Source organism: Psammomys obesus, unplaced genomic scaffold, assembly GCF_907164565.1.
Source record: "Psammomys obesus unplaced genomic scaffold, mPsaObe1.curated_primary_1811, whole genome shotgun sequence".
NCBI lineage: Eukaryota > Metazoa > Chordata > Mammalia > Rodentia > Muridae > Psammomys > Psammomys obesus.
In genome coordinates this window covers 7,010,070-7,033,866 of record NW_026596149.1, presented here as the reverse complement: position 1 = coordinate 7,033,866, position 23,797 = coordinate 7,010,070, and the positions used below count along the sequence as shown (strand labels likewise).

The 23,797-nt window shown below is 39.7% G+C and overlaps 1 protein-coding gene across 1 annotated transcript in view; it reads left to right on the top strand.

Moving 5' to 3' along the window:
- The window catches only part of Mrc1 (mannose receptor C-type 1), an 82,075-nt gene that overhangs the window by 19,570 nt on the left and 38,708 nt on the right, over window positions 1-23,797 (top strand). The window contains exons 5-10 of the mRNA XM_055593910.1: window positions 6,929-7,042; window positions 8,599-8,745; window positions 14,754-14,939; window positions 18,201-18,358; window positions 19,860-19,970; window positions 22,691-22,806. Of these exons, the coding sequence (XP_055449885.1) occupies window positions 6,929-7,042; window positions 8,599-8,745; window positions 14,754-14,939; window positions 18,201-18,358; window positions 19,860-19,970; window positions 22,691-22,806 (832 nt within the window). The remainder of the gene's footprint in view (window positions 1-6,928; window positions 7,043-8,598; window positions 8,746-14,753; window positions 14,940-18,200; window positions 18,359-19,859; window positions 19,971-22,690; window positions 22,807-23,797) is intronic.

The window sequence follows — 23,797 nt, the reverse complement described above, 5'->3', positions numbered from 1 at the left end:
TGAGACTAGCTCCTGTGCAGGAGCAGGCCGCTATGGAGGCTTCCACAGGCTAAAATAAACTTTTTCCTCTTTGTCTTAGGCTGATACTTAGATCGTGAATCGCTGTTAACTTGTTTGTAAATTGGTAAGAAAAAGAAAAAGAGAGAGAAAGTAAGCAAAAACCATTCATGCCCACATGCTCAAAGAAAAAGGCGCATGAAGTTAAAAACTTGAATTTCATTGAATTCCACAAGCTTACATAAATGATGGTGATGCTGATTTCTATTAGCATCCCCTCTGCAGACACTGCAGCAAGTTTAGGCTGCCAGTTCCAGAGCATCAGCCCATACATACACATGGAAAAACAATCAGACATATAGACCTATGTGTATTCATACACCCATTCAATGGACGATGCAAAAGGAGCTCCTTACATACAGAAAATTGACATACATATAACGTATGTACATATGCCATGTAACATAAGTACAAAAAAGACAGACAGACATATCTATATGTAAACACATATTTGTCTACATATTTACAACTCATGGATGAAGTGAATTCCATTGGGCTTCCATTCAATAAGCTTCCACCACCGGGCTTCTGTTGAAGGGGTGTTCTGCCACCATTCATTGTATGGCCTTTATACTTGTGAGGCCAAGCTCCCAAGAAAGGAAAATCCTAAAATACAACAGGTTACATGTTTTAAAACTAAACATTTCTTATCTACGTATCCATTATATAAGTTCACAGTTCAGAATGACAAAGTTTGACAAGGCCTAAGTTACGAAAGTATATGACTTTTCAATTAGGACTGACCTGGATATGCATTTTTCAGCTATCTCTAGGTTTATAGGGAGTTCAGGACAACAATTTTATCTGTCTTTCATTCTAAGAAACAAAGTAAATTTAAAATGACAGTATATAATGCCATAAGGTGACAAGGTATAAGCTGTTTCAACAGAACAGTTTGTATATATTTTACATTAAAGTTTGTACTTAATTAGACATTGCTTGGCTGTCTCATTTTTAATTTGGGTTCATAGGAGGTTTAAACCAACTCACCTATATTTATGGTGTATACCAGGATTTGTAAATGAAGGCTATCTGAAGTTACAAATATGCCTTTAAAGCTGTTTCCTAGTGAGGCATCTGGAGGTCCACAAAGGTATTTATTGCAGCCATAAACTTTCTAAAGTTGTTTTAGATGTTCTAAAACAATTTAACTTTTAAAATTGTTTGAATCAAATCAAGAATTCCATAATCAGGAATTCAGTCATCTGAGCGGCAGTACACCTTCATTAATATCCCACAGGAAGTTTGTTCAATCATAGTGTATAAATACCCAGAAAGTGATGATTCACACCATGCCAGAGTATAGAGAGATGCAGCAATGCACAAAGAATGAATGTCAGAGACTGGAAGCAGTTCTAGAGTGTATCGTGGTACAGACCTTGCAAAATACTGGATCTCCTTCCGGAAGGCCCACATGCCTAATAAGTTTCTTTAACAGAATGGCTCCTGACACCCAGACTTTGTACAGCGAATATGGAATACTCTTCATTTCTCTTATCTTCTTATTAGCACTCTTATAACTTCTTTATTTAGATTTTTTGTGTACATATCTGTTTGCATACATATGTGTGCCTGTGTATGTGGAGAACAGAGGTCAACTTTGGGTGATGTACCTCAGAAGCCAGCCACCTTATTATTAAAAAAAGTTTTTTTCTTTAAAATTTTTATGCAACATATTTTTATCATATTTATTTCCCTTCTCCAACTCCTTTCAGATCCTCTCCTGCCTCCCTAACCACCCAACTTCATGTTCTCACTCAATTAAAATAACAATAAAATCACCACCACAACAAAGCAAAACAAAACCCATGACATCCAGTTTTTATTGGCCAATAACTCTTGGGTGTGGGTCCTGTCCTGTACTGAGATCATAAAACTTGGGTGACACACTTCAGTAGTCATCCACTTTTTTTTTTTTAAGAGAAGGCCTCTCCCTGGGATTGGGCTCCCTGATTAGGCTAGTCTGACTGTCCAGTGGGACCCAGGGATCCTCCTGCCTCTGCCTCTGCCTCTGCCTCTGCCTCTGCCTCTGCCTCTGCCTCTGCCTCTGCCTCTGCCTCTGCCTCTGCCCCTCTGCCCCTGCCTCTGCCTCTGCCTCTGCCCCTCTGCCCCTGCCTCTTCCCCTCTGCCCTTCTACCCCTCTGCCTGTGCCCCTCTGCACCTCTGCCTCTGCCCCTCTGCCTCTGCCTCTGCCTCTGCCCTTATGCCTCTACCCCTTTGCCTCTGCCTCTGCCTCTGCATATTTTCTACTACACTTGGCTTTTTATGTGGCTACTGGTGATCAAACTCAGTTCTCATAACATAACAAGTACATTATCTCCTCAGCTCTTCTTATTACCATTTTATAATACTGATTTGCACAAATACTTCATAATGTATTTATAAACACTACAAATTATTGTGATTTCTCCCCCACCACACACACATTTATTTATTCATTCACTCTTGATAACTTTGGGGTGGGCATTCTGTTAGGTCTTGGAGACACCCATGCTGACCCTGACATGTTTACATGGGACTTAAAGTCCCACAAGGAAAACAGTTATAAACAAGAAAACCGGTAAGTGACCAAACACTGTGTTAGGAAGCACATGGGGAAAGCAAAATGAGTAGAGCGTGGAGAGTGAGTTAGTGAGGTAAGTGCCTAGAGAGGAGGCTCATAACAATAGGTATACCTCTCGCTCCCACACCCTTCCAAAGAAGAAGGCCTCAATGTTTTCTGAATGAAAAATGATGATGAAAAAAAAAAAGGTAATTATTTAGAAATTACCCTAAAGTTTGAGCAAGAGTTATTAGATTGTAAGGAAACAGTGTAGTGATTCTTCATTTTATAATTTTTATGTTTATGTATTTAGTATACATGTGGGTGTGGGTATGGAGGTCAAAGAACAACCTGCACGAGCTGGTTCCCTCCTTCTTCCACGTGGATTTCAGGGATCAAACGCAGGTTCGTAAGCTTGGTGGCAAGTGTTTTTTCCTGCAAAGCCATCTTGCTAGCCCCAGTGTTATAGTTGATAAAAGTGAAGTCAGTTATCGCCTCAGTCTGTGAGGTGGAGGTGTAGAACTAGCCAAGTCTTGATGGCCAGCAGCTCAACTAGACCCTGTGTGCTCTCTCTGGTTTCTGTGTAGTCAGATACACTAGCCTGATCCACAGGTCCATCCGGGGAGCAGGCAGAACTGGGAGAGACAGCGCTGGGTTCATTTCACATGTTTCTTTGAATCTTACTCAACTTCCAGAATGTAGTCAGCATATTTCCAGTAGAATCTGGATATGAGTGGCTATTCTGGGAAGCCAGGGTACTTCCTGCCCTTCTGTAAGTAAAAAATAATATGCCACGAGGAAAGGTTATCTGACAGGAAACATTAACAGATCTTAAACAGAGGAAAGACATTCCTTTTCTCACAAGGAAAGATATCCACAGTATTTGGCATGCATTGGCTTATACTGAGGAGGAATCTAGGAAATGATGGCGTGGTGGATGGATATTGGTGATGGAGAAATACACACTCAAAATGTAAAATAGCCCATAGCAGATATAAAGTAAAGTGCATTTTATGCGAGGAGTTTGGGAAGTCAACAGGATTTTTAAACGTGCATACTCCACAGTGACGACTCTGAAATTAAAGACTCTTGTTAAGACGGATGTGGTCGTTGACACCTGTCCCCACACTCAGTGGCTGAGGTGGGATGATCCCAAATTCGAGGCCAGTGTGGACTTCAAAGAGAATGCCATAAAGAAACAAATTTGTTGCCCTTTCTTGGATAGGGGCCATGTGCCAGACACTGGAATTTACTTCGTAAGCTCATACTAACCTTGTAAATAAATATCCCACTTATTTTAATGAAGAATAGTTGATGTTTATAACACAGATCTAAGACTATGGGAAGCCCTCCCCTCTTGATGACTTTTTGTTTTCAGAATTATTAATTTTACTTTATGTGTGTGAGTATTTTGCCTGCATGAATGTATGTATACCACATATGTGCCTAGTGCCTATAGAAATCAGGAGAGGACATCAGCTCCCCTGGAACTGGAATTATAGATGGTTGTAAACTACCAGGTGGATGCTGAGAACTGAACCTCAGTCCTCTGCAAGAGCAGTAAGTGCCCTTAATCTCCATGACATCTCTCCAGACCCTGGAGATTTAAGTTTTAAAGGGATTAAATCCATTGGAACTACTCATCTTAATGTTGGGTTCTGATTCTAGTCTGTACAACTACTGTTTAACTCTCACCAAAGTGTTCAACCTGGCTGTCTTTGATTGTCCTAGCTGTTCTATTAAGGAACTGGACTAGATGCTTCCCCAAGTATAATGTATCTGAGAGAATTGTGCTAGCTCTTAGAACTTTTTCTTCTAGAATGCCTGATAAAGAATAAATGAGGTGTGGAATGACAGTTCAGTAGTATAAGATCACTAGTCCATTTCCAGAGGACATAGGTTCAATTCCCAGCAACCACATAGTAGTTCACAACCAAATCTCCACTTCTAGGGGATCCAATGACCTTCTGGTTTCTTGGACATTAGGCACATGTGCACAGATATCATGCAGGCAAAACACCTGTTCACATTAAAAAATAATTGAACTTGAAGTGCCATTGAAACTTATATATTAGTTTTTATTTTATTTTTCTCATACTGTTAGTTCATGTTAAGAAGTAATAGTAAGATCTGGACATGGTAGCATCCATCTTTTGTCCCCATGCTTGGTAAGTAGAGGCAGGCAGATCTCTGTGAGTTTGAGACCAGCCTGGTCTTCCTAGTGAGTTCCCGTCAAGGCAGGGCAAGATGCTGTAACGGAGGAAATCAATTATTTTTTTTAAAAAGGTCATGCCTCCATTACTGGGGACAGTTTTGTAATCAAACTGAATAAATCAGTCCTGAATAAAACAAATACCAAACTTACCAATACCCTTGGGTGGTTTTTTCTTTGCTTTTGTGAGATGAGAACAAGTTGAGGGCAAGATGCAAGGCATGACTGCCCAGGAGAGCACAGTGTACTTGGAATTGGGGCGAATAGATGTGTCATCTGATTCTTGGCATTGTCATGGGTCCCACTTCCAGGCACGTCAGTATAAGACACCAATGTGTGCATGTATAAGCTACTGGAAAACTAGTAGCAATTTCAGTGGCTTTGCGATACTTCAGAGTGACTTTTTTTAATCCAAACTGTGGAATCCCAGCGCTCTTGTCATATAGACTCAGGTTCAAAATTTAGCTTTGTCATATTGTTTAAAACTGTTTTGTCGTGCATAAATTACAGATAATTAAAAATTTTCATTTGACCGTTTCATACATCTGTGCAATCAGTTTTAGTCATTGTCACACATTGCATTCCTGGTTCTCATCAGTCTCATCTCTTCTCAGCGGGGCCCCGCCTACCTCCAAGTCTGCCTTTGTGTGTTGTGTACTAAGTTTAATTGGTGTTTCTTGGCTGATTGTTGATGGGAGGTTATTTTCTGGAACCAGGGCAACTTACCAGTCAGTGTACCCTGAAAGAAAATGATACTCCCTCGCTAGAGCAACTGTTAATTGCCAGTAGTCTCTAGAAGGCTGTGGCCCTATGATCCCTTCCGCTCTGCGTGATGATGTACTGAGGGACCCGAGCTTGTGCAGATGTAACCACTGCTGCAGGGAGTCCATGCGTGCAATGGCTGTGCCTGTCCAGGAGCCATCTGTGTGCTGCACATCTCCGAATCCTCTGCTTGTACATTTCTTTCTGCCTCCTCTTCTGTGTTTTTTTCAGCTTCTAAATATTGTAAGTGCTTAGCTGCTAACTCTTACTACAAAAACGTTTTACTAAGGAAAATATTTGACAGATACCAGTGAGAATAAACTGGCAAAAATTTTTAAACATGTATACGGATTTGAACTTCTTTTTAAAAGTAAATAAAAGCATATATTTAAAAATTGTTTCCCATTACTAAAATTATTTGGAGAGATTAGAAAATTCCTACTTTTGATTTTTTAAAAGATACAAATAGTGAGAGGTTGAAATGTGTTAGCAGATCTGTGTGGCATTTTTATTTTTGTTTTTATATTAGGCTTCAGTAATCTAACTCACTGTTGTTATTATTTATTATCTGCCTAAATAAAACATTGCTTGTGTTGTCATAAATATTAAATTTTCAGTTCAATCATTGTTTCTAGAGTAGCAAAAATTAATTTAAAACTCATCATAAATTTCTCAGAATAGATTCTTAGATACTAAGTTGAGATAATGAGTTATGACCACGTAGGTCAAAGTGTTTAGTATAAAATTTCAGTCACAGAAAAGTTTTGATTTTTTTTAATAAAATAAATCTTAATTTTATTCTCAAAGGAAGTACGGAGTTAACCCAAGTAAGTCCACATATGAAGTGCTTATACCCCTAGGAGTGTAAACAATGGTTAAGATGATTACATTAATAAGGAAACCTTAGCCCGAACCCTACCAGCTTTTCATGGAACTCTGCCTGTTTCTTTACCGGTCAGTGGAGGTCACGATTCTACTTGTTTTAGATCATTAGGGAACGTTTTAGCAGTGTTAATCACTACTTCACTCACGTTTAAGAAACAGATTTATTATTATTATTTTGTTATTATTCCTGTGTGTGTGAGAGAGAGAGTCTGAGTGTGCAAGTGCATTTGGAGGCCAGAAGGCCTTGGGCCTCCTGGAGCAGGAGCTCTACAGGGTTGTGAGCCACCCAGCGTGAGTGCTGGGAACCTAACCAGGACCCTCGGAAAGAGCAGTATGCACTCTTAACCACCGAGCCATCTCTCCAGCACCTTTTCTCACAAATTGGGTTAACACAGTTAATGCTGGAGTTAATTACACTGTCATTTCTGAATACCTGTTTTGTGCTTGTGTTTGTTTTTTTCACCCTATAGGATTGACCAGTTCCTTGAGTTCAGGACTCTGGATTGGGCTCAACAGTCTGAGTTTCAGCAGTGGTTGGCAGTGGAGTGGAGGCAGCCCGTTCCGATATCTGAATTGGCTCCCCGGTAAGTTTAACCCTGTCTGAGTGTTATTGGATGAGGGTAATTCATCAGGGTATCTTAAAGAACTTCCTTACATTACAGCTAGAGTTCAAAGAGACTTAAGGGAACAAAACTCATTTCCCATCATGCTTTGAAATGTGCAACCTGAATTTGAATATTCTAAAGGTGGAAGTTTAGATAGGGCCAGCTTCATGGGATAAGGCCTTTTCTCACCAGGATAATCTTGACAGTCACTACACATTGCTGTTTGATGTCTACATTCTCCAAAGTGGCTTTGATTTGTTACAGTTTTACATTCAAAAGTACATTTTGTAGCTATTCTTAAGTATGATCAAAGACAGTAGAATTATTACTATTAATATGTATTTTGTATTGTATTAACTTTGTCATTGCCCTTGAAAGGATCATCTGACAACTATTACAAAGTTTAAGTGCTTTCAATTTTTTATATGAACATTGTCCTCCCTGAATTTTGGGATTCTCTTGTCTTATCTGAATTTTAAAAATTCAGTTTAAAAGTGTTTATATATAGGAGACATACATACTTCTGATATATGCAATGCTTTGTAGACGTAAATGACCTCACACGCTTGGTGGACCATAGCTCATTCTTCTTCTAGTGGTTAAAGATAAAGCAGGCCATTTTTTCTATTATTGAATTGTGTACAAAGGGTTTAATAGCCAACCCTTGTAGTCTCACATCACACTGAGACAGTTTGGGGGTTACCTTTACATGAAGGCATCATAGGAAAGGAAAGGTGTTCCCTTCTTCCTGGGAAACAGGTTCAACACTAACTCACCTTCTTAAATAGTGAGTTTTTTGAAATTAGAAAATTGAAGCTATTTTTGTAGAAATTACTCAGTCATGTCAGAGGATGTAGGGCTGGATGCACGGATCCACTGTAGTAGATACCAACCCCGGCTGGTTCTTTAACCAGCTTCCTGTAAGAAACGGATGAGGAGAGAGCTCCAAATGATGTTCCTCAGTGAGTGCATCAAGAATCTTAGTTCTGGGAGGGTGGCACATTGGCTTCCAGATTTCTTTCACTGTGTTTGTCCCTCCTGTTATCTCTCACTTTGGCCTCCTCTCTCTGATGGGGAAAGGTTAACAGAGGTCATCTGACCTATTTCTTCAGTTAACTTCAATTAGTTTTGGAGGTTGCCATTAACAGCGTTAATGTGACCAGCTCGGAGCAACATATGTTTTTTTTTTTTTTTACTTAATTATTATATGTAACAAAGGATGTCATCTGTCACCACAGTTGTTTAAAGTTTAAGCTCTGATATTATCCTCTGTTGGGGTGATTATTTGAAACCATTCTTCTGTCTAATTCACATTTTATGCCTTGGAGTAAGCCAGCAACAAGGACCTAATAGATGCCCGCCGTGTCTTTTGCTCTGCACTCAGTAAATACTCGTTTGTGAATGTGTAGCAAAAGACAGGGTGGGGATCCATTAAATCCCAAGGATGACGACGTGAGGTGTGGCGGTTGGCAGGTGCAGGCCATCCACTTCTCAGAATCTAGTGGTTCCACTTCAACTTTGTAATTTGCTTGAAGGAAGTCCATCATCTGAACCTGGCAAAAGCTGTGTGTCACTAAACCCTGGAAAAAATGCAAAGTGGGAGAACTTGGAGTGTGCTCAGAAGCTGGGCTACATCTGTAAAAAGGGCAACAACACACTGAACCCATTTATCATTCCCTCAGGTAAGTGGGTCTTTTTGATTAAATGTATAAAACATTAGAAGTTAAAGATATATAAACTATAACTCAAAATTGCACAAATGATTCTGGAGAGTTCGTTGATTTTTTTAATAGATAAATATAATGATATATCTTTAAAAATCCTTTTCTTTGGTCAGTACTACTGTCTGCTGTTTCCTGAACATAAAGAAGTGTTTGACCATTGGGCAAAACTTTTGATATAAATAAGAATTTTCTCTCTCCAGCCCTGTAAAAATAGGTATTATTTTCACATATCATAGATGAGGAAAGAGAAATTCATAGTATATATACCTCCTGCACACCTAACAAAACTGGATTAAAACTAGGGAATAAGTATCTGGAAGGACCGACTTTATTCTATGCACACAGATAAAGTTGGGTTCAATGTAGCATGTTACATTGAAATCTTCACACAGTAGAATAAATGATTCAAAAACCAAACATAGTCACAAAGTGTTGTGTATAGGCTAACACCAGTCAAATAGTAAATAATTTGTGATTCTGTAATTCTATAGAAGAATTAAAACAGCTAAGACAGTAATGGATTGTCTTTTCAACGTGTTGAAAGACAACCTTCATTTCATATATACACCTATTGTGAAGGGGTGACCCAGGCTTTGCATGGGTTTGTTTATTGATTGATTAATTCATTTATTCATTCTTGGGAAACTTGATGGTCCATGTGGTGCTTTGAATGAGAATGTCCCCCATAGGCTCAAATGTTTGCATACTCAATCCCCCACCCCTTTCAGTTGGTGGAACTGTTTAGGAAGGATTAGGAGATGTGGCCTTGCTGGAGCAGGTGTCACTGGGGCATTTGGGATTTGGGATTTCAATAGATTGGGGCTGTTCCCAGAGTCGGTCTATCTTTGCTTAATGGAATATTGCAATAGTAAAAATAACTAAGACAGCCCAGTTTTTACTTTTTCTCCCTTGACTCCTAAAAGCAGTTTCATTTATTTTTAAATATGATTTCCAAATTCAGAAAGCACCAAATGATCAGTGATGACATTTTCCTCTTACCTCTTTATTTCTGCCACCATGGCTGTTTCCTTGGAAGATTGCTGTTTTAGAGTATTTATATTCCTACCTAGTTCCTCTGTGGGGTATAGGCAAATATATTTACAGTGATTTTTTTCCTCTGTTTTGTACAAATGTCTGTAGGTGCTAGTTTTGAAACTTTTATTTATGCTTCTTATATCTCTTTCTCCCTACTCCACCCCAGTCCCTTCCAATACCCCAACACCAGGTAGGAGAGAGAAAGGGTTAGTGGGAGAGGGGGTACAGTTCTCTTAGCTGCTTCCTGCTGATTAGTGTTTTCCAGTTCCTTGGAGCCAGTGCAATCCCTGTTTCAGGAGATCTCCAACTTCTTGTCTTGCTGCATCAACAGCAATGGGAGCCTCAGGGGGGGAAACAGCAGCAGCCGTGTTCTTTCTCAGAGTTACTTCACACTCTCTGGGCTCTGGCATTTATTGTCTCTCCAGAGTCCTCAGATTTAAACTATCTGCAGCTGGCAAAGAGCTTCTCTTAGAGCCGGCACGAGGCAAATAGTCTGCTGCTGTGGATAATCTGAATTAGTCCCACATCTCACAGGCATTAAAACAATGCTTATATCTACAAAAAATGGCAGCATACTTTTTATGTAGTCCTCATCCTAAGGCTTTGTTAGTCAGCAGTTTTGTTCATCATTCCTTTGGCGGTAAATTAATTTTGTTTGTTTTCATTTGTGTGCATGTGTGTACATGTTATAGGCTCAGAGTACAGCTCCCAGTCATTCTGTTCTCCTTTTAATTGGCCCAGAACTAACTCATCAAGTTGGCTAGACTGGCTGGCTTGGAAGCTTCGGGTATCTTCCTATCTCCCATCTTCCCAATGCTGGGGTTATAAGCACATGATTTTTATTTTAATATGTATTAAACTTAAACTCTAGAACCTGGGAGGAAGGAGACAGCACTTTCCCAACTGAGCTATCTCCTAACCTTGACTGTTACTTTGCTTCTAATCTTTTGTGAAGTTGAACAGCCTTATGTCATTTTGAAAATGTGTTATTCTTAGAAATATAATTGCTACATCAGAGAGTAGGTGTGTTTACAGTTTTAGCAGATAAGCTCTTGGACAGACATGGTGAAGGGCTCTGGTCCATGATCTCTGATGGATGTAGTCCCTGGTTTGTAGTGTTTAATGGACATGATGGATGCCCAGGCTCATGACCTGTGAGAGATGTGGGTGGGGGCTCATGGTTCATGGTTTCAGTTCCACTTGACAGACTTTCGAGAGTGATTGTGAATAAACCTGAGGAGACCTCAGGCGCACTTGTAACTTGTGTCTTCTATTGCTATTGCAGAAGTGATGGCTAAACCTTTCTTGGAAGAACTCATAGTTCTCCTTCAGAGACCTGCTGTTGCCACTTTGGGGAAGTTTTTTTTTTTTTTTAATTTTCTCTGGAATGAAAGGCAGAGTCTTATAATTTGGCTTTATTGCCTAATCCACCAGTTTTAAGTTCCTCATTTCTGAAATGTGAATGTTGCCAACTGTTCTTTCTGCAACGCCTCATTCATGTAATCAAGCTTGTATATTAAATCCACTCTTAACCCTGCTTCGCTTGCTCAGCTACACTTGGCACTGGCCTTTCCATCTTTATACCGTCATACTGTTAGGATTAGTCTGCTGTATACATAAACCCCTAAGAGCAGAGATTTAAATTTGTAGCATTTTCCAGGTGTGATGGCACACACCTTTCATCCCAGCACTCTGGCAGCAGAGGCGGGTAGGTTTCTGAGATCAAGGCCAGCCTGGTCTACAGTGTGAGTTCCAGCACAGCCAGGCTTGTACAGAGAAGCCCTGTCTGAAAACATCTACCCCCACCCCCCACAACTCCACATGAGAAAAAAAAATGGAGCATTCCTGATTGGTGACCCTCTTGGCAGGAATCCAGTCTTGCATCATTCAGTCCTTGCCATACTCCCTGTGTGTCCATAGTTCCTGTGTCTCCATAGCCGTAATAGGCAGCTTTGGAGCTACTAACCATTTCGGTCTTTGCTTGAATGAAATGTGTTTAGCGTGAACTGAGATATGCTGCAGGTGTGAAATACACATTGGATTTCCAAAACTTAGCATGGGATAAATGGACAATCTTATTTTAGCTGATCATGTATCAAAATGATAATATTTTGATATACCAAATGCAACTATATTGTTGACCTTGAATTGCTTCACTTTTATCTTATTGGCTAGGGCCTAAAATGATGTGTGTGGCTTGCGTTCTAGCCACATTGTACACAGTGCCCATCTTGAAAAACAAGGAGTCTTTTGCGTGGGTTCTACGGGAATCCTGTTCATTTCACTTGGGTTGGTTATTTCCTGTTTTCAGACTTTATGTATGTTCTGTTCTGCTGGACATTGATCACAGAACCTCCTGCACAGTAGACCAGGATTCTACCCCTGAGCTAGAGCCACGGTAGACATGCTTTAAAATGCTCTTCAGGGTCATCTGTTAAGTTTTGGAAGCCTTTAGCATTGATTGGCATTATTTTCAGTTTCCTAGACAGAAAAATTCAGACATCCCACCAGAGGGCTCCATAGCTATGCTAACCTTTCTTTCTTTCTTTTTCTCTTCTTCCCTTCTCCTCTCCTGTCTGTTCCTCCCTTCCCCTTCCCTTCTCTTTCCTCCTTTCTCGTCACCCCTTTCCCTCCCTTTCTTCCTTTCTTTCTTTTTAACTTTTTTGGCAACCCCTGAAAGTGTCAGGAATTGATATTGTACTAAGGTTTTTAAATAGGAAATTTTATTTTACAGCAGTACAACTTTGGCTGTTGTAAATTAGAACTTTCTCCCATTTTTGCCTATGCACAAAGAAGTTTCAGGCAGTCTCTGCTCTTAAGGAGAAATGGGACTCATTCATCCAAAGAGTGACGAAAGAGCCAACTGTGAGAGTCAGCAGGAAAAGCAGGAATTCAAGGCCACCCTCAGTTACTTCCTGGGACCCTGTCTCACCCTTTCCCCACCCACGTGCCAGTGTGATTAAAGGGGCTGGTTTTAGGCATTAAATGAGGCATTACCTTAGAGATCACTTAATATTTAGCTTAAATATATAAACTGACCCAATATCACAGATTATGTAAAACATATCTGAAAAGCAGCAGAAGAAACCTGCTTTATGTCCAGTGGAGTATCATTTTCCTTTCACACTAACACTCACTGTGCTGGCTGTGTGCCAGGGACCCCGCCAGTTTCAAAGGCATGCTGGGAAGAGTTGATTGTCTTTTCTTTTAGACATCTTCACTGTAGCTCCCCGTAGCTCATTACTGTCGAAGATTTGCGGCATGTAATCAAGGTTACGACACTTGACCGCAACGTCTCATAGCAACAGTGAGGGTGTTTAGCACTGATTTACTTAAATCATAACGATTCTGTGTGGCCTGTCTCTGATAAGCACAGTGCCTCTGTTCTTTCTTAGTTCAAAATAGAGTGGGGATGGGTGATTTAGTACTAATAAGGTTTCTGTTTAAAAGTGTGTGTGTGTGTGTGTGTGTGTGTGTGTGTGTGTGTGTGTGCGCGTGTGTGCGCGAGCTTTGATTCATATGCCTGCTTAAAACCCCCTTGTGGCAAATGCAGGTTTGGCCCAAAAAGCTTCTCAACCTAGACTGTTTTTATGGCCACAGTACTGGGCGACATCTTTTGGGAGTGAAAAATTGCTATTGGGTTAGTGCAGAGGGACAAGTGGCAGGCTCTTGGAGTGGCGGCTGCACAGGTTCCTGGGTGTCCACGCCCATCGTATGCCCTCCCTAACAATGTCCACACTCATCCTCCTCCCTTCTTAACACTGTCTCCTGCCTGCATTAGGACTCTTGCTCTTTCTCCAGTGGATGGCAGTTTCCTTAGAGTCCATGAGAACAAGGTGTGTTGCAGTCTCTTAGAAGCCAGATTGAGTATCTGTCTTCACGCTTTCCATACTTAAATAGTGCATCGAAGATGCTTGGTTCAGGTTCGCAGGTGACAAGGACAGATACAATTAAGTGATCTGTTGGTAGGCTTGTTGCAGGCACACATTTTATATTTTATATTTCTCATTTGTCTTTGTTTTAATTAATTAATGGCTCTGGGGTTTGAACCTAGGGCCTCACATATACGCTAACATTGCGCTTGTTTCATCAGTCCTGACTTCATTTTATGTTTCCCAAGGTAATATTTTTATTGATTAGTTGGGAGTTCCATACAGTGCACCTGATCACACCTCCTTCCCATTCCTCCCACGTCCACCCTCCCACCTTTGTGCCCTCCCCACAAAAAGAAAACAAGATTTGCCAAGTCCAGTTTGTGCTGCCCGTATACTCATTGGAGTATGGTCATATTCCCAGTGGCCAGCAGCTTAAAGATAATGGAGTCCTTCACCACCCCACCCACCCCTCCCCCGCCCCATCAGAAGTCATCAACTGTGAAGAGCCGTACCTCAGCTTCTTTAACACAACGTTTTGTTTTGTTTTGTCTTTTGAGACAGGGTTTCTCTGTGTAGCCCTGGCTTTCCTGGACTCTCTTTGTAGACCAAGCTGGCCTCTAACTCAGAGGAATGACCTGCCTCTGTCTTCCCAAGGGCTGGGATTATAGGTGTGCCTGGCTTTTATCACAATTTTTAGGAACTCTCTTCCATGGCTTCCAGGATAGCTGAGTGAACTAAGGTGGTAGACATTATTTGGAAAAGATATTTTTAAAATCACCCCCTTTTAAAACAAAACGATATATATCGTATATCAATATCTCTTATGAATGTGTATGCCATAAAATGTAGAATGCTATTTTTATGTCTACAATTGTGAGGTATTTAAATACATAATATACATATTTACATAGGGTAGTTGAAAATGTTGCAAATTTAGACAAACTTCTTTCAAATGCTTTCTAAACTTCTTCTTCCTTTCTAGAAAGTGATGTCCCTACTGGCTGCCCTAGTCAGTGGTGGCCCTATATGCTTTCTAAACTTCTTCTTCCTTTCTAGAAAGTGATGTCCCTACTGGCTGCCCTAGTCAGTGGTGGCCCTATGCAGGCCACTGCTACAAGATCCATAAAGAAGACAAGAAGATCCAGAGGTATGCCCTGCAAGCCTGTCGGAAGGAAGGCGGTGACCTGGCCAGTATTCACAGCATTGAGGAGTTTGACTTCATCTTCTCCCAGCTAGGATATGGTGAGAAACTTCCCCTTGACACTGAGCTCATCTTGGCTGCCTCCTCTCCACCCATATCTGGAAAATATAATTATGAATGATTCATTTAATTAATTTAACCTGATAGTTGATTGACAATGCAAATGTTACTTCTGCCAACAAAGATTATATAGTAGTTTAAGTAATTGTATCATTAAGGTTAAGAAATTTAATATTTTCTTTTTATGGGTAGTTTTCAATATTGTTTACCTACATAATCTGGATTGAAGGATGTCTGTGTTTAATTTGGCCACAGAGTAAGATTTGGAATTTCTGTGTGTGTGTGTGTATGTGTTTTGTAAGGCGAGTATTATAGCTCTCAAGAAACATCTGTAAACAAACCACCTCACACTTATGATTTTTTTTCTTTACTGGGGTGTCACACAGAGTAAGAAGTGGGTAACTATAAAATATGCTGTCCTGAGCCTTTGAAAAAAATTTATACAATTTTCGGCATGTACTTTTCAGACTATATAGAGAATGTACAAAATCAGAAATAAGGTACTAGATGAGCAGAATCATATGTGAGTGCTTGTTCTGAGGAAAAGCAGGCTAAGAGACAGGAAGACAGACCCCTGCAGGCTTGCTGACTGAATGATGATCATTTTCATCTCTCATGATGGGGCTGCAAACAGCTGCAGCTCTTCCTAAATTCCACCCAGCAAAACAAGAGGAAATAGATGTTGGTGATGGAGTGCCTCACTTCCTTACCAACATTGCCTGAAAACTTACCAGGGTGCAGAGCAAGAAAAATCATTTAATAAACTCACAAGGAAGAAAAGACAGGAGGAGCAGATAAACATGTCAAAAGCTTGCAAACACTATTGTTCCTAACACAACAATGGAAACCATTTGCCTAAGTACCTGATCTTGAGGTTCTGTAGGTTGAGGGATATAGCCCCGTAGGAAGAAAAAGGAGGATTCCCAGAATCCTCAGGGTGGTGCTTCTTCTGTTTTTTTCCTCTGGGTCTTTTTCTTCTGTTTGTTTGTTCTTGTTCTCTCCCAGTTTGTTTGCTTTTGTTTTATTATTATTTAAATGTTTTTGTCTTAAATGAAAATAAGTAAAACCTGGGTGTGGTGACCCTCCTGTAATCCTGGTGGTAGTGAGATGAAGACATGATGATCTCTGATGGTCACAGAATACTCAGCTTGGCATTCCATACTTGGCAAGTTAATTTTTGGAGCCTGTGGAAAGACATTTGAGTTTGTCCTGTAGCCTCTACATACATGTGCGCGCGTGCACACACACACACACACACACACACACACACACACACACAAATAGCCCTTGCAGTATGTAAAATCTTCCTAATTATTCTATGCTCATATAGCCTGGGAAACTCAGATCAAGTGGTGGAAGTGTAATCACAATGAGAGTATCTAAGTAACAGTCACTCAAGCTTCTAATGACCTATTGAGAAGCTAGCTAATGGACCAGTGTTAGAAGCAGCTTAGTTAAGATGCCAGAGGACTATCCATCCTACTCTTTATGACATGATACAGCTATAGCAGAGTCAAGTATTTTTATAGCCATAGTTATTTGTGGAAGCTGCATGACCAAGGTTTCACTTCAGTTCAGTCTGAGAACAAATGAATGAGTTAGGAAAGTTTCCATTGAAAACAGGAGTTATGGGGATTGGAGAGATGACTTAGCTCTTGAAAGCACTTGTTACTCTTGCAAAGGAGCTGGGTTTGGTTCACAGATGGCAGCTCACAACCATTTGTAATATCAGTTCCAGAGTATCTGATGTCCTCTACTGGCCTCAGTGGGCATTGCATGCACCTACGATACAGACATACATGCAGGAAAAAGAAAACTCACATAAAAGAAAAAGAAAATCTTTTTAAAAAGAGTTATATAAACAAAGTATTTAAACAACATCATTTATAATATTTCAGTACAGTGTTTTCTAATCTAACAGAACAAAATAATCTTAATAAAAGTAGAAAACTGAGATTATTGCTTTTAAATAAAATCTTTTCAAAAATTATTTTAGTTAAGTGAGATAGAAACTCTAACATTAGTCATGGAACTAAAGTACAAAGTTGGTAATCTAGAGCCTGAGTATGTAAGCAGTGAATACAAGTTCATATAGTTTATTTAACTGGTTTATAGAAACTGATTTAAAACTAAAACACCCCTATGTGTATGCTTATAGAATTAGTAGATTTCAAGGAATCCAACAGGAAAACAGTTTGGTGGGAAAAATATATGTGGCAATGCCATAATAATACATAGTTCTTTATAAACTAATATAAAGAACTTAAAGCAGATATACAAAGAAAACTCATATATAATTGTGTAATTTTGCATTGGTCTGTATCCTTAAGTTCCTGAGGGTATATGAGGCCTCTTTGAAGCCTGTGTTTGTTACTCAAAAGCTTCTGATCTGCCAACTCAAGTGAAAGGAAGAGGGCCCCATCCTGGCACTATCCCCTTTGCTTCAGGATTCTGGAAACATCTGCTAGAGCTGGCAAAAGGCCACTCGAGGACTTCTCCAAAAATGAAGTTGATTGACAACTTCCAGGAGGAAGAAAATGAGCCACTTAAGGACATTCTTGTAGGAAGTTTTCTTCATTTTCTACCCAGTGTCATTGTTATATTCTTTGAAGTCATTGGCTTTTAACATTGAAAGGTTGGAATCAAAGGCTACAGTGTCGTTCCCAGTTAAGCAAATTAAATAGATATGGAGTTGTATAACATTTAATTTTAAAATTGGAAATATTTATTTTGTAGCCATGAAATCTGATATTTTCAGTCACTACAAATTTGTTTCATAATATATTTGACTGTCATTGACTACCATATGTATATATGTCTGTGTGTATATGTACTACAAATTTGTTCTATGATATATTTGACTCTCGTTGACTATCATATATATAGTTCCAGAAATGTAAGTTATTTGTAACAGAAACATAGATTCACGATATTGGGGTAGCTCATTTCATTTTCACAACTCCCCTAAAATATTGTAACTAAAAAATAACAGTGGCATTTACAATGGAAAGAAAACATGGGATAAGCCAAAACTGACATCATAATAGGTAGTCAGTATATATCTATTGCATGTAGATGATTATCTTTTATAATAGTTCTATAGGATCAGGGCAGCAAAGCTGAGTGGACAAACCCAGTGCCCTCCTCCTGGTACGCTGCTGACCTTTCGAAGGTGTACTGACTTTGTACTTAACTACTTTTGGAAATCTGTACATAAACCCTTAGTGTTTTTCTTCCTGTAGAGCCAAGTGATGAGTTGTGGATTGGTTTAAATGACATCAAGATTCAAATGTTCTTTGAGTGGAGCGATGGGACCCCAGTGACATTTACTAAATGGCTTCGTGGAGAACCAAGCCATGAGAATAACAGGCAGGAGGACTGCGTGGTGATAAAGGGCAAGGTGAGGCGCTCTGCTGATGCCTGATGATGGTTCCAGGAACCTCCTTCTGCTGCGTGGGTACTGTCTGTTGAGATTGCTTTTGTTGTTGGTATAGATTCTAGTGGCGCCACAGTTGAATTCAGTTTCATGAGTGTCTGTCTCACTATGGTCTAGCAAAGTCAAGAAGACCATACAATAAATGATATAAACTTTTGGCTAAAACGGTAACATGAACTAATAAATATTATGTCTCTCTGCTGAATTCTGAAGTATATACATATATGTGCACACAACACCATTTAGAACATATTTATGTATAATTTGTGTATTATGTATATGATTTGGTCCAACAATTTGGCAGTTACATCGTCTGCTGGTTGCTCTGAATAGAAAATGTACACCTAATTGATTCTATTTTTACTCTAGAATCTGTAGTTGAGGAGCCACATTTTAATTTACAGTGTACATGCTACATGCAGGTCTTGTATTAAATGATTCCTTCCATGTTGTAAACGTGATTTCAGTAATCAATGAATATTTTTCTTTTAATAGATGGTAGATATGAGACTTGTATCAATTCCTCCCTCACTTGCATAGGGGATAATAATTGTGTGCATCTCAAGTGTGGAAATAAATATTTTAAAGCCTTATGAATATATTATGCACAGTTCTTGGCCCAAATGTGTTATTAATACGTACTACCTACTATTTTTATTATTTAACAATTATTATAATTAATTGAAATCTTGAGAACAGAGTAGATGTGATCTAGTCAAGGAGAGGACAGAAGAAACTGGAGAGTAACATTTAGGAGTTAGAGGAAGGTGAGTGGGTAGGAGAGTAAGATTTTGAGGATCAAGAAGCGAGAGAAATTATTCTTAAGAGCAGAAGAGAAGAATCTGCAGTTTATGGCCATTGCTGTGGCTGTCGTGCTAGAAACTTGATTGCAGAGTAATTAAAGATAAATAAAATACAAACATTTTTCAAAATATTTATCAATAAAGGAAAGAGGAGGAGGTCTTAGCTTGATGTGGCTAAGGGAGTAGGAGGTGTTAAAATCTTAAACAAGGTGGAAGATTAACCTCGATCCCCAAGGACCCTCATCAACTAGATGAGAAGGAAGGAACTATTACTGTGGCTTCAGGTTTGCTCTTAACTCTAATTGGCTGGCACAGGATGTTTTCTTGGTTATACACAGTTGGGTAACTTGACTCAGGAGGAGACTACATATGAACCAACAGTGAGCATTTTGCGATAAGGACTTCTAAGAAATTAATTTTTTTTGTTAGTTCCCTCCACATAGTGGCTTTGATAAAGAACCATATTTGACCTACAGTCGCTTCACATCTGTGTACTTAGAGCCAAATATGCTTCTAAATTTCAGACATGAGTGTACCATTTGTCTGTAGATGCCGGCTTTCCTTAACCAGCATATATAAGGCCCTGTGTTCAGTGCCAAAAAGAAACAAATGCTCCAAGGTCCTAAAACAGATAATCATTTATTTTTCTTTTTGCTCTGTAGGATGGGTACTGGGCCGATAGAGCGTGTGAGCAACCACTGGGCTACATCTGTAAGATGACATCACAAACTCATGCTCCAGCGCCCGAGGAGGCAGATAGAGGCTGCCGGAAAGTGAGTACAGCCTGAGCACAATGATTGAGATTGCCCATTGGTACAGCAGGCTTTATTTTGCCTACTTTTCGTCAAAGACCCGTGTCCCAACTGTATAAATGATCCTCCGATCATCCTTCTTGAAGTCTCCTGGGGTAGTGTCCAGTTAACGAAAGGGCACACCTGCTTCTTGGCTGTGTTTGCAATGCCGTGAGAACTGAAAAGAAAACAGGGAATAAGATGAATCAGTGGGTGATGAGATGAAGACGGACTTCAGAAGTGTTGTGCAAGAATGGGTAGTCTGTGACCCTATGGAGAATTAGAGATAGATAAATAGATAGAGCTAGACAGAGAGACAGACACACAGAGAGACAGAGGCAGACGCAGAAACACAGACACAGAGTTCTAGAAAAATACATATTGTAAATGATTTCTAAAAGCATAAAGAAAGCACAAACATAGTTGTGTAGGCTTATGTGACTGTTTTCCTGTTTGAGGAATAGCTCATCTTCCTCTTTTGTACTTTCACACTTCTCCTGGATTAAAGGCAAAGTGAAAACTTAACAGTCTTTTCATAACATTTTCAGTGCTATGCTGTGGTCACCTTGTCTGGTAACAGATACCACAAGATCAGAGTTTCTGACACATAACTTGGTATAGGGCACATAAGATGTAAAGAAAAACAGGAGATAGCAGAAAAATCACAGCATGTGAGAAATGCATGAAGGGTCTTAACAATGGTCAAAATTCCTGCTAATTTTGCATCCAGAAATTTTAGCCAGAGAAGTTATAAAGTTTCTTTCCTTTTTGTGTGCATGTTCATGTGGATGAACATGTGTGTGCTGGTGTTTGTGCTTATGTGTGTGTGTGTGTGTGTGTGTGTGTGCGTGTGTGCATGTGTGCGTGTGTGTGTGTGTATGGAGACTAGAGATCAACTTTGGGTGTAAATCCTCAAATACCATGTACTACCCACTGTGTGTGTGTACTCGTGTCTGTGACCTAAATTAGGTCACAGACCCAAATTAGGTTGGCGATCTTGCTTGATTGACCTATTTTTATTTACAGAGGCAAGGTCTCTTATGGAACCTGGAGCTTGCTAATTCTGGCTACTCTAGCTGGTCATCGTACCTGGGGCTTTCCTGTTTCTGCCTCCTGAGATTGGGGGTCATAGGTGGCTGACATACCTACCTAGCTTTCACATGGATCATGCGGGTTTGAACTCGAGGCCTCACACCTGCTCAGCAGGCACTGTATCCGTATAGTACCAGTGTTTATATTCTCATGTGAATGCATTTTAAGCTTCTTTTTACCTTCCCATCCCTCTACCTGATTTATTAATTCTCTCTGAAACCCTATTTACTCTGTTTAATCTGATTCTTGTATTTTTAATTTTATTTCTGTATTTTTTCTCTTTAGAAGTTCTGTTTTGGTTCAAACCTTTTATAGTTTGGTCTTTATTTTATCATTGGCTGTTAAATCATGTCAAACTGGATTATTTGTATCATACAGCTTTCTGATTGTTCTATTATGTGAACTCAGTGATTCTTACCTAAAGCAAGACATTTTCTTACTTAATTTTTGTTTGTGAGTTAGCGCCCATCTGCTAATTCCCACAATGGCTTTGTCTGTACAAATTTCTCTATTATGTAGTTTTGTATTCTTCTTAAAATATCTACAAATTCTGGTTGAGGAGACTAAATATTACTTTGTCATTCAGTTATGGATTCTACGTGTTTACAGAGTGAAGTAGCACAGACTTGGCAATTGATTGACTTTGGCAGTATTGTATTGAAAACCCACAACCTTGAAAACACCAGGCGATTACTACTGAGATACAGTCACTTACCTTTTTGGTTTTTGACAAGGTTCTGCTATGTATAGCCCAGGTTGGCATCTGACTTTTAAAAGTCTCCCAAGTGCTAGCATTACAGGCATACCTGGATGGCATTTATTTTGAAACTTAAGACTCTTTCCTGGAATTTAGCATGCCAAGCAGATTACAGGCCTGTTAACTTAGAGTGGTGTGGCTCGAATGTTCTATTTCTTTTGCCCTAAAAGAAGGCCAAACTCAGTGAGAGCGCAGTGTTCACGGGAGGTCACTGACCCCAGACCTCAGTCTGCATATGCTCCTGGTTGACCCACAGGTTTCGCTTTCAGATTGGTTTTAGCACCTCGAGAGTTTCTCTCTTCCTCTCAAACTCTTTCCTGGAATTCTGATTTTTATGTACATGATTTTATGTAGTATTTTATATATCTGAAATGTGCGGAAAGAATCATTAGTCATGTACCCCGAGTCTGTTCTCCGATGTTTTATGTTTTATGTTCTACCTTTGACATCAGTGGACTTCTGAGGTTACAGTTCCTCACGTTATTTTCTGGGATTATCTCATGTGAAATGAATTCTGAGCTGTATTATTCGATTTCTTCAGGAATCATTTCACAAGTAGTGTTTCTTGGAAGATGCATCAGAAAGCAAGAGGACAGCTTTCCCTTCATTTCTTGTCATTATTTGCCATGTGAGGAACAAGTTCGTAATGTTTTCTTTATTCACGTGCATAAACAATTTCTCTCACGTTTAATAGCATTCTGATTTGTGTTCGGTGGACACTCCTCTTCATCAACTTGTGGTACATGAAGGAATCCTTTTTAAAATATATCCTAATATATACACCTGATAATCCTCTTGTCTGTTTGTTACCTGATAATCCTCTTGTCTGTTTGTTACTTGATGGCATTCATAGGGCTGGAAAAGGCATGGCTTTTACTGCTACTTGATTGGACACACCCTTTCAACATTTGCTGATGCAAACCAAACATGCACCAATGAGAAAGCTTATTTAACAACAGTCGAAGACAGGTATGTAATTATTTTAAATATTCTAAAATAAGTCAAATAGTGAAGATGTTAAAGAAAAAGATCTTAGGTTAACATGCTACAGATTTTGAAGTAGATTGCATATGATCTTGAGTCTTGTTTTACAAAGTGAAAATGTTTAAAATATTCTTATTTGGAGGCTCAATTGAAAACATTGTAAGACCACTTTGTTACTTTTATGCATCTATTTACTTAGAATATTGCTTTTAAGATGGAGTCTCACTCTGCAGTCCTGGGTGGCCTGAACTTGGTGTGTAGATTAGACTGGCTTCAAAGTCACAGAGATCTAGGATTAAAGGCGTGAGAAACCATGGCTAGCATTAGGATTTAGGAGTTTGTGGCTGATCTACTGAGTGGATGGTACAGGTCTAGTGTTCTCTGACCCATTAGCCATCAAATTTTAAAGAAAAAAAAAAGAATAAGATTTGTTTGCTTCACGCCCCATCTTGTAATTTTACTATTCACTCTGTGGAGAAGAGGGACAAAGAGGACTGACCAAGGAAAGACCAGCTCACAGGCATGTTTTCTTAATGCACACTCAGAACTCAAATCAATTCTGTAATCTCAAAGTTGCAAGCCCTCAGCTGTTTGGCCTGCATTCTTGAATGACAGTTCCTATAGTCCCACACTGGGTTCCAGTGATTTTCTTGAACAACTCAGACAGCTCTGGGATTCAACTCCATTTCCTGATTCACTTAAGGGTTATGACAGAGAGAGTCAGGAAAGAGGGCGTTGTACATACAGTGCTTGTTTCTGAAGCCTGGGGACTGAGTTTCCACCCCACCACCCAGGTAAAAAGCCAGGCATCACAGTATACATCTGCCATCCTAGCTCTAGGGAGTCAGAGAGGCAGATCCCTGATGGATATTGACCAGAGAGCCTGGATGAATTGGTGAGCTCCAGGTTCAGTGAGAGACCCAGACCGAACACACACACACACACACACACACACACACACACACACACACACACA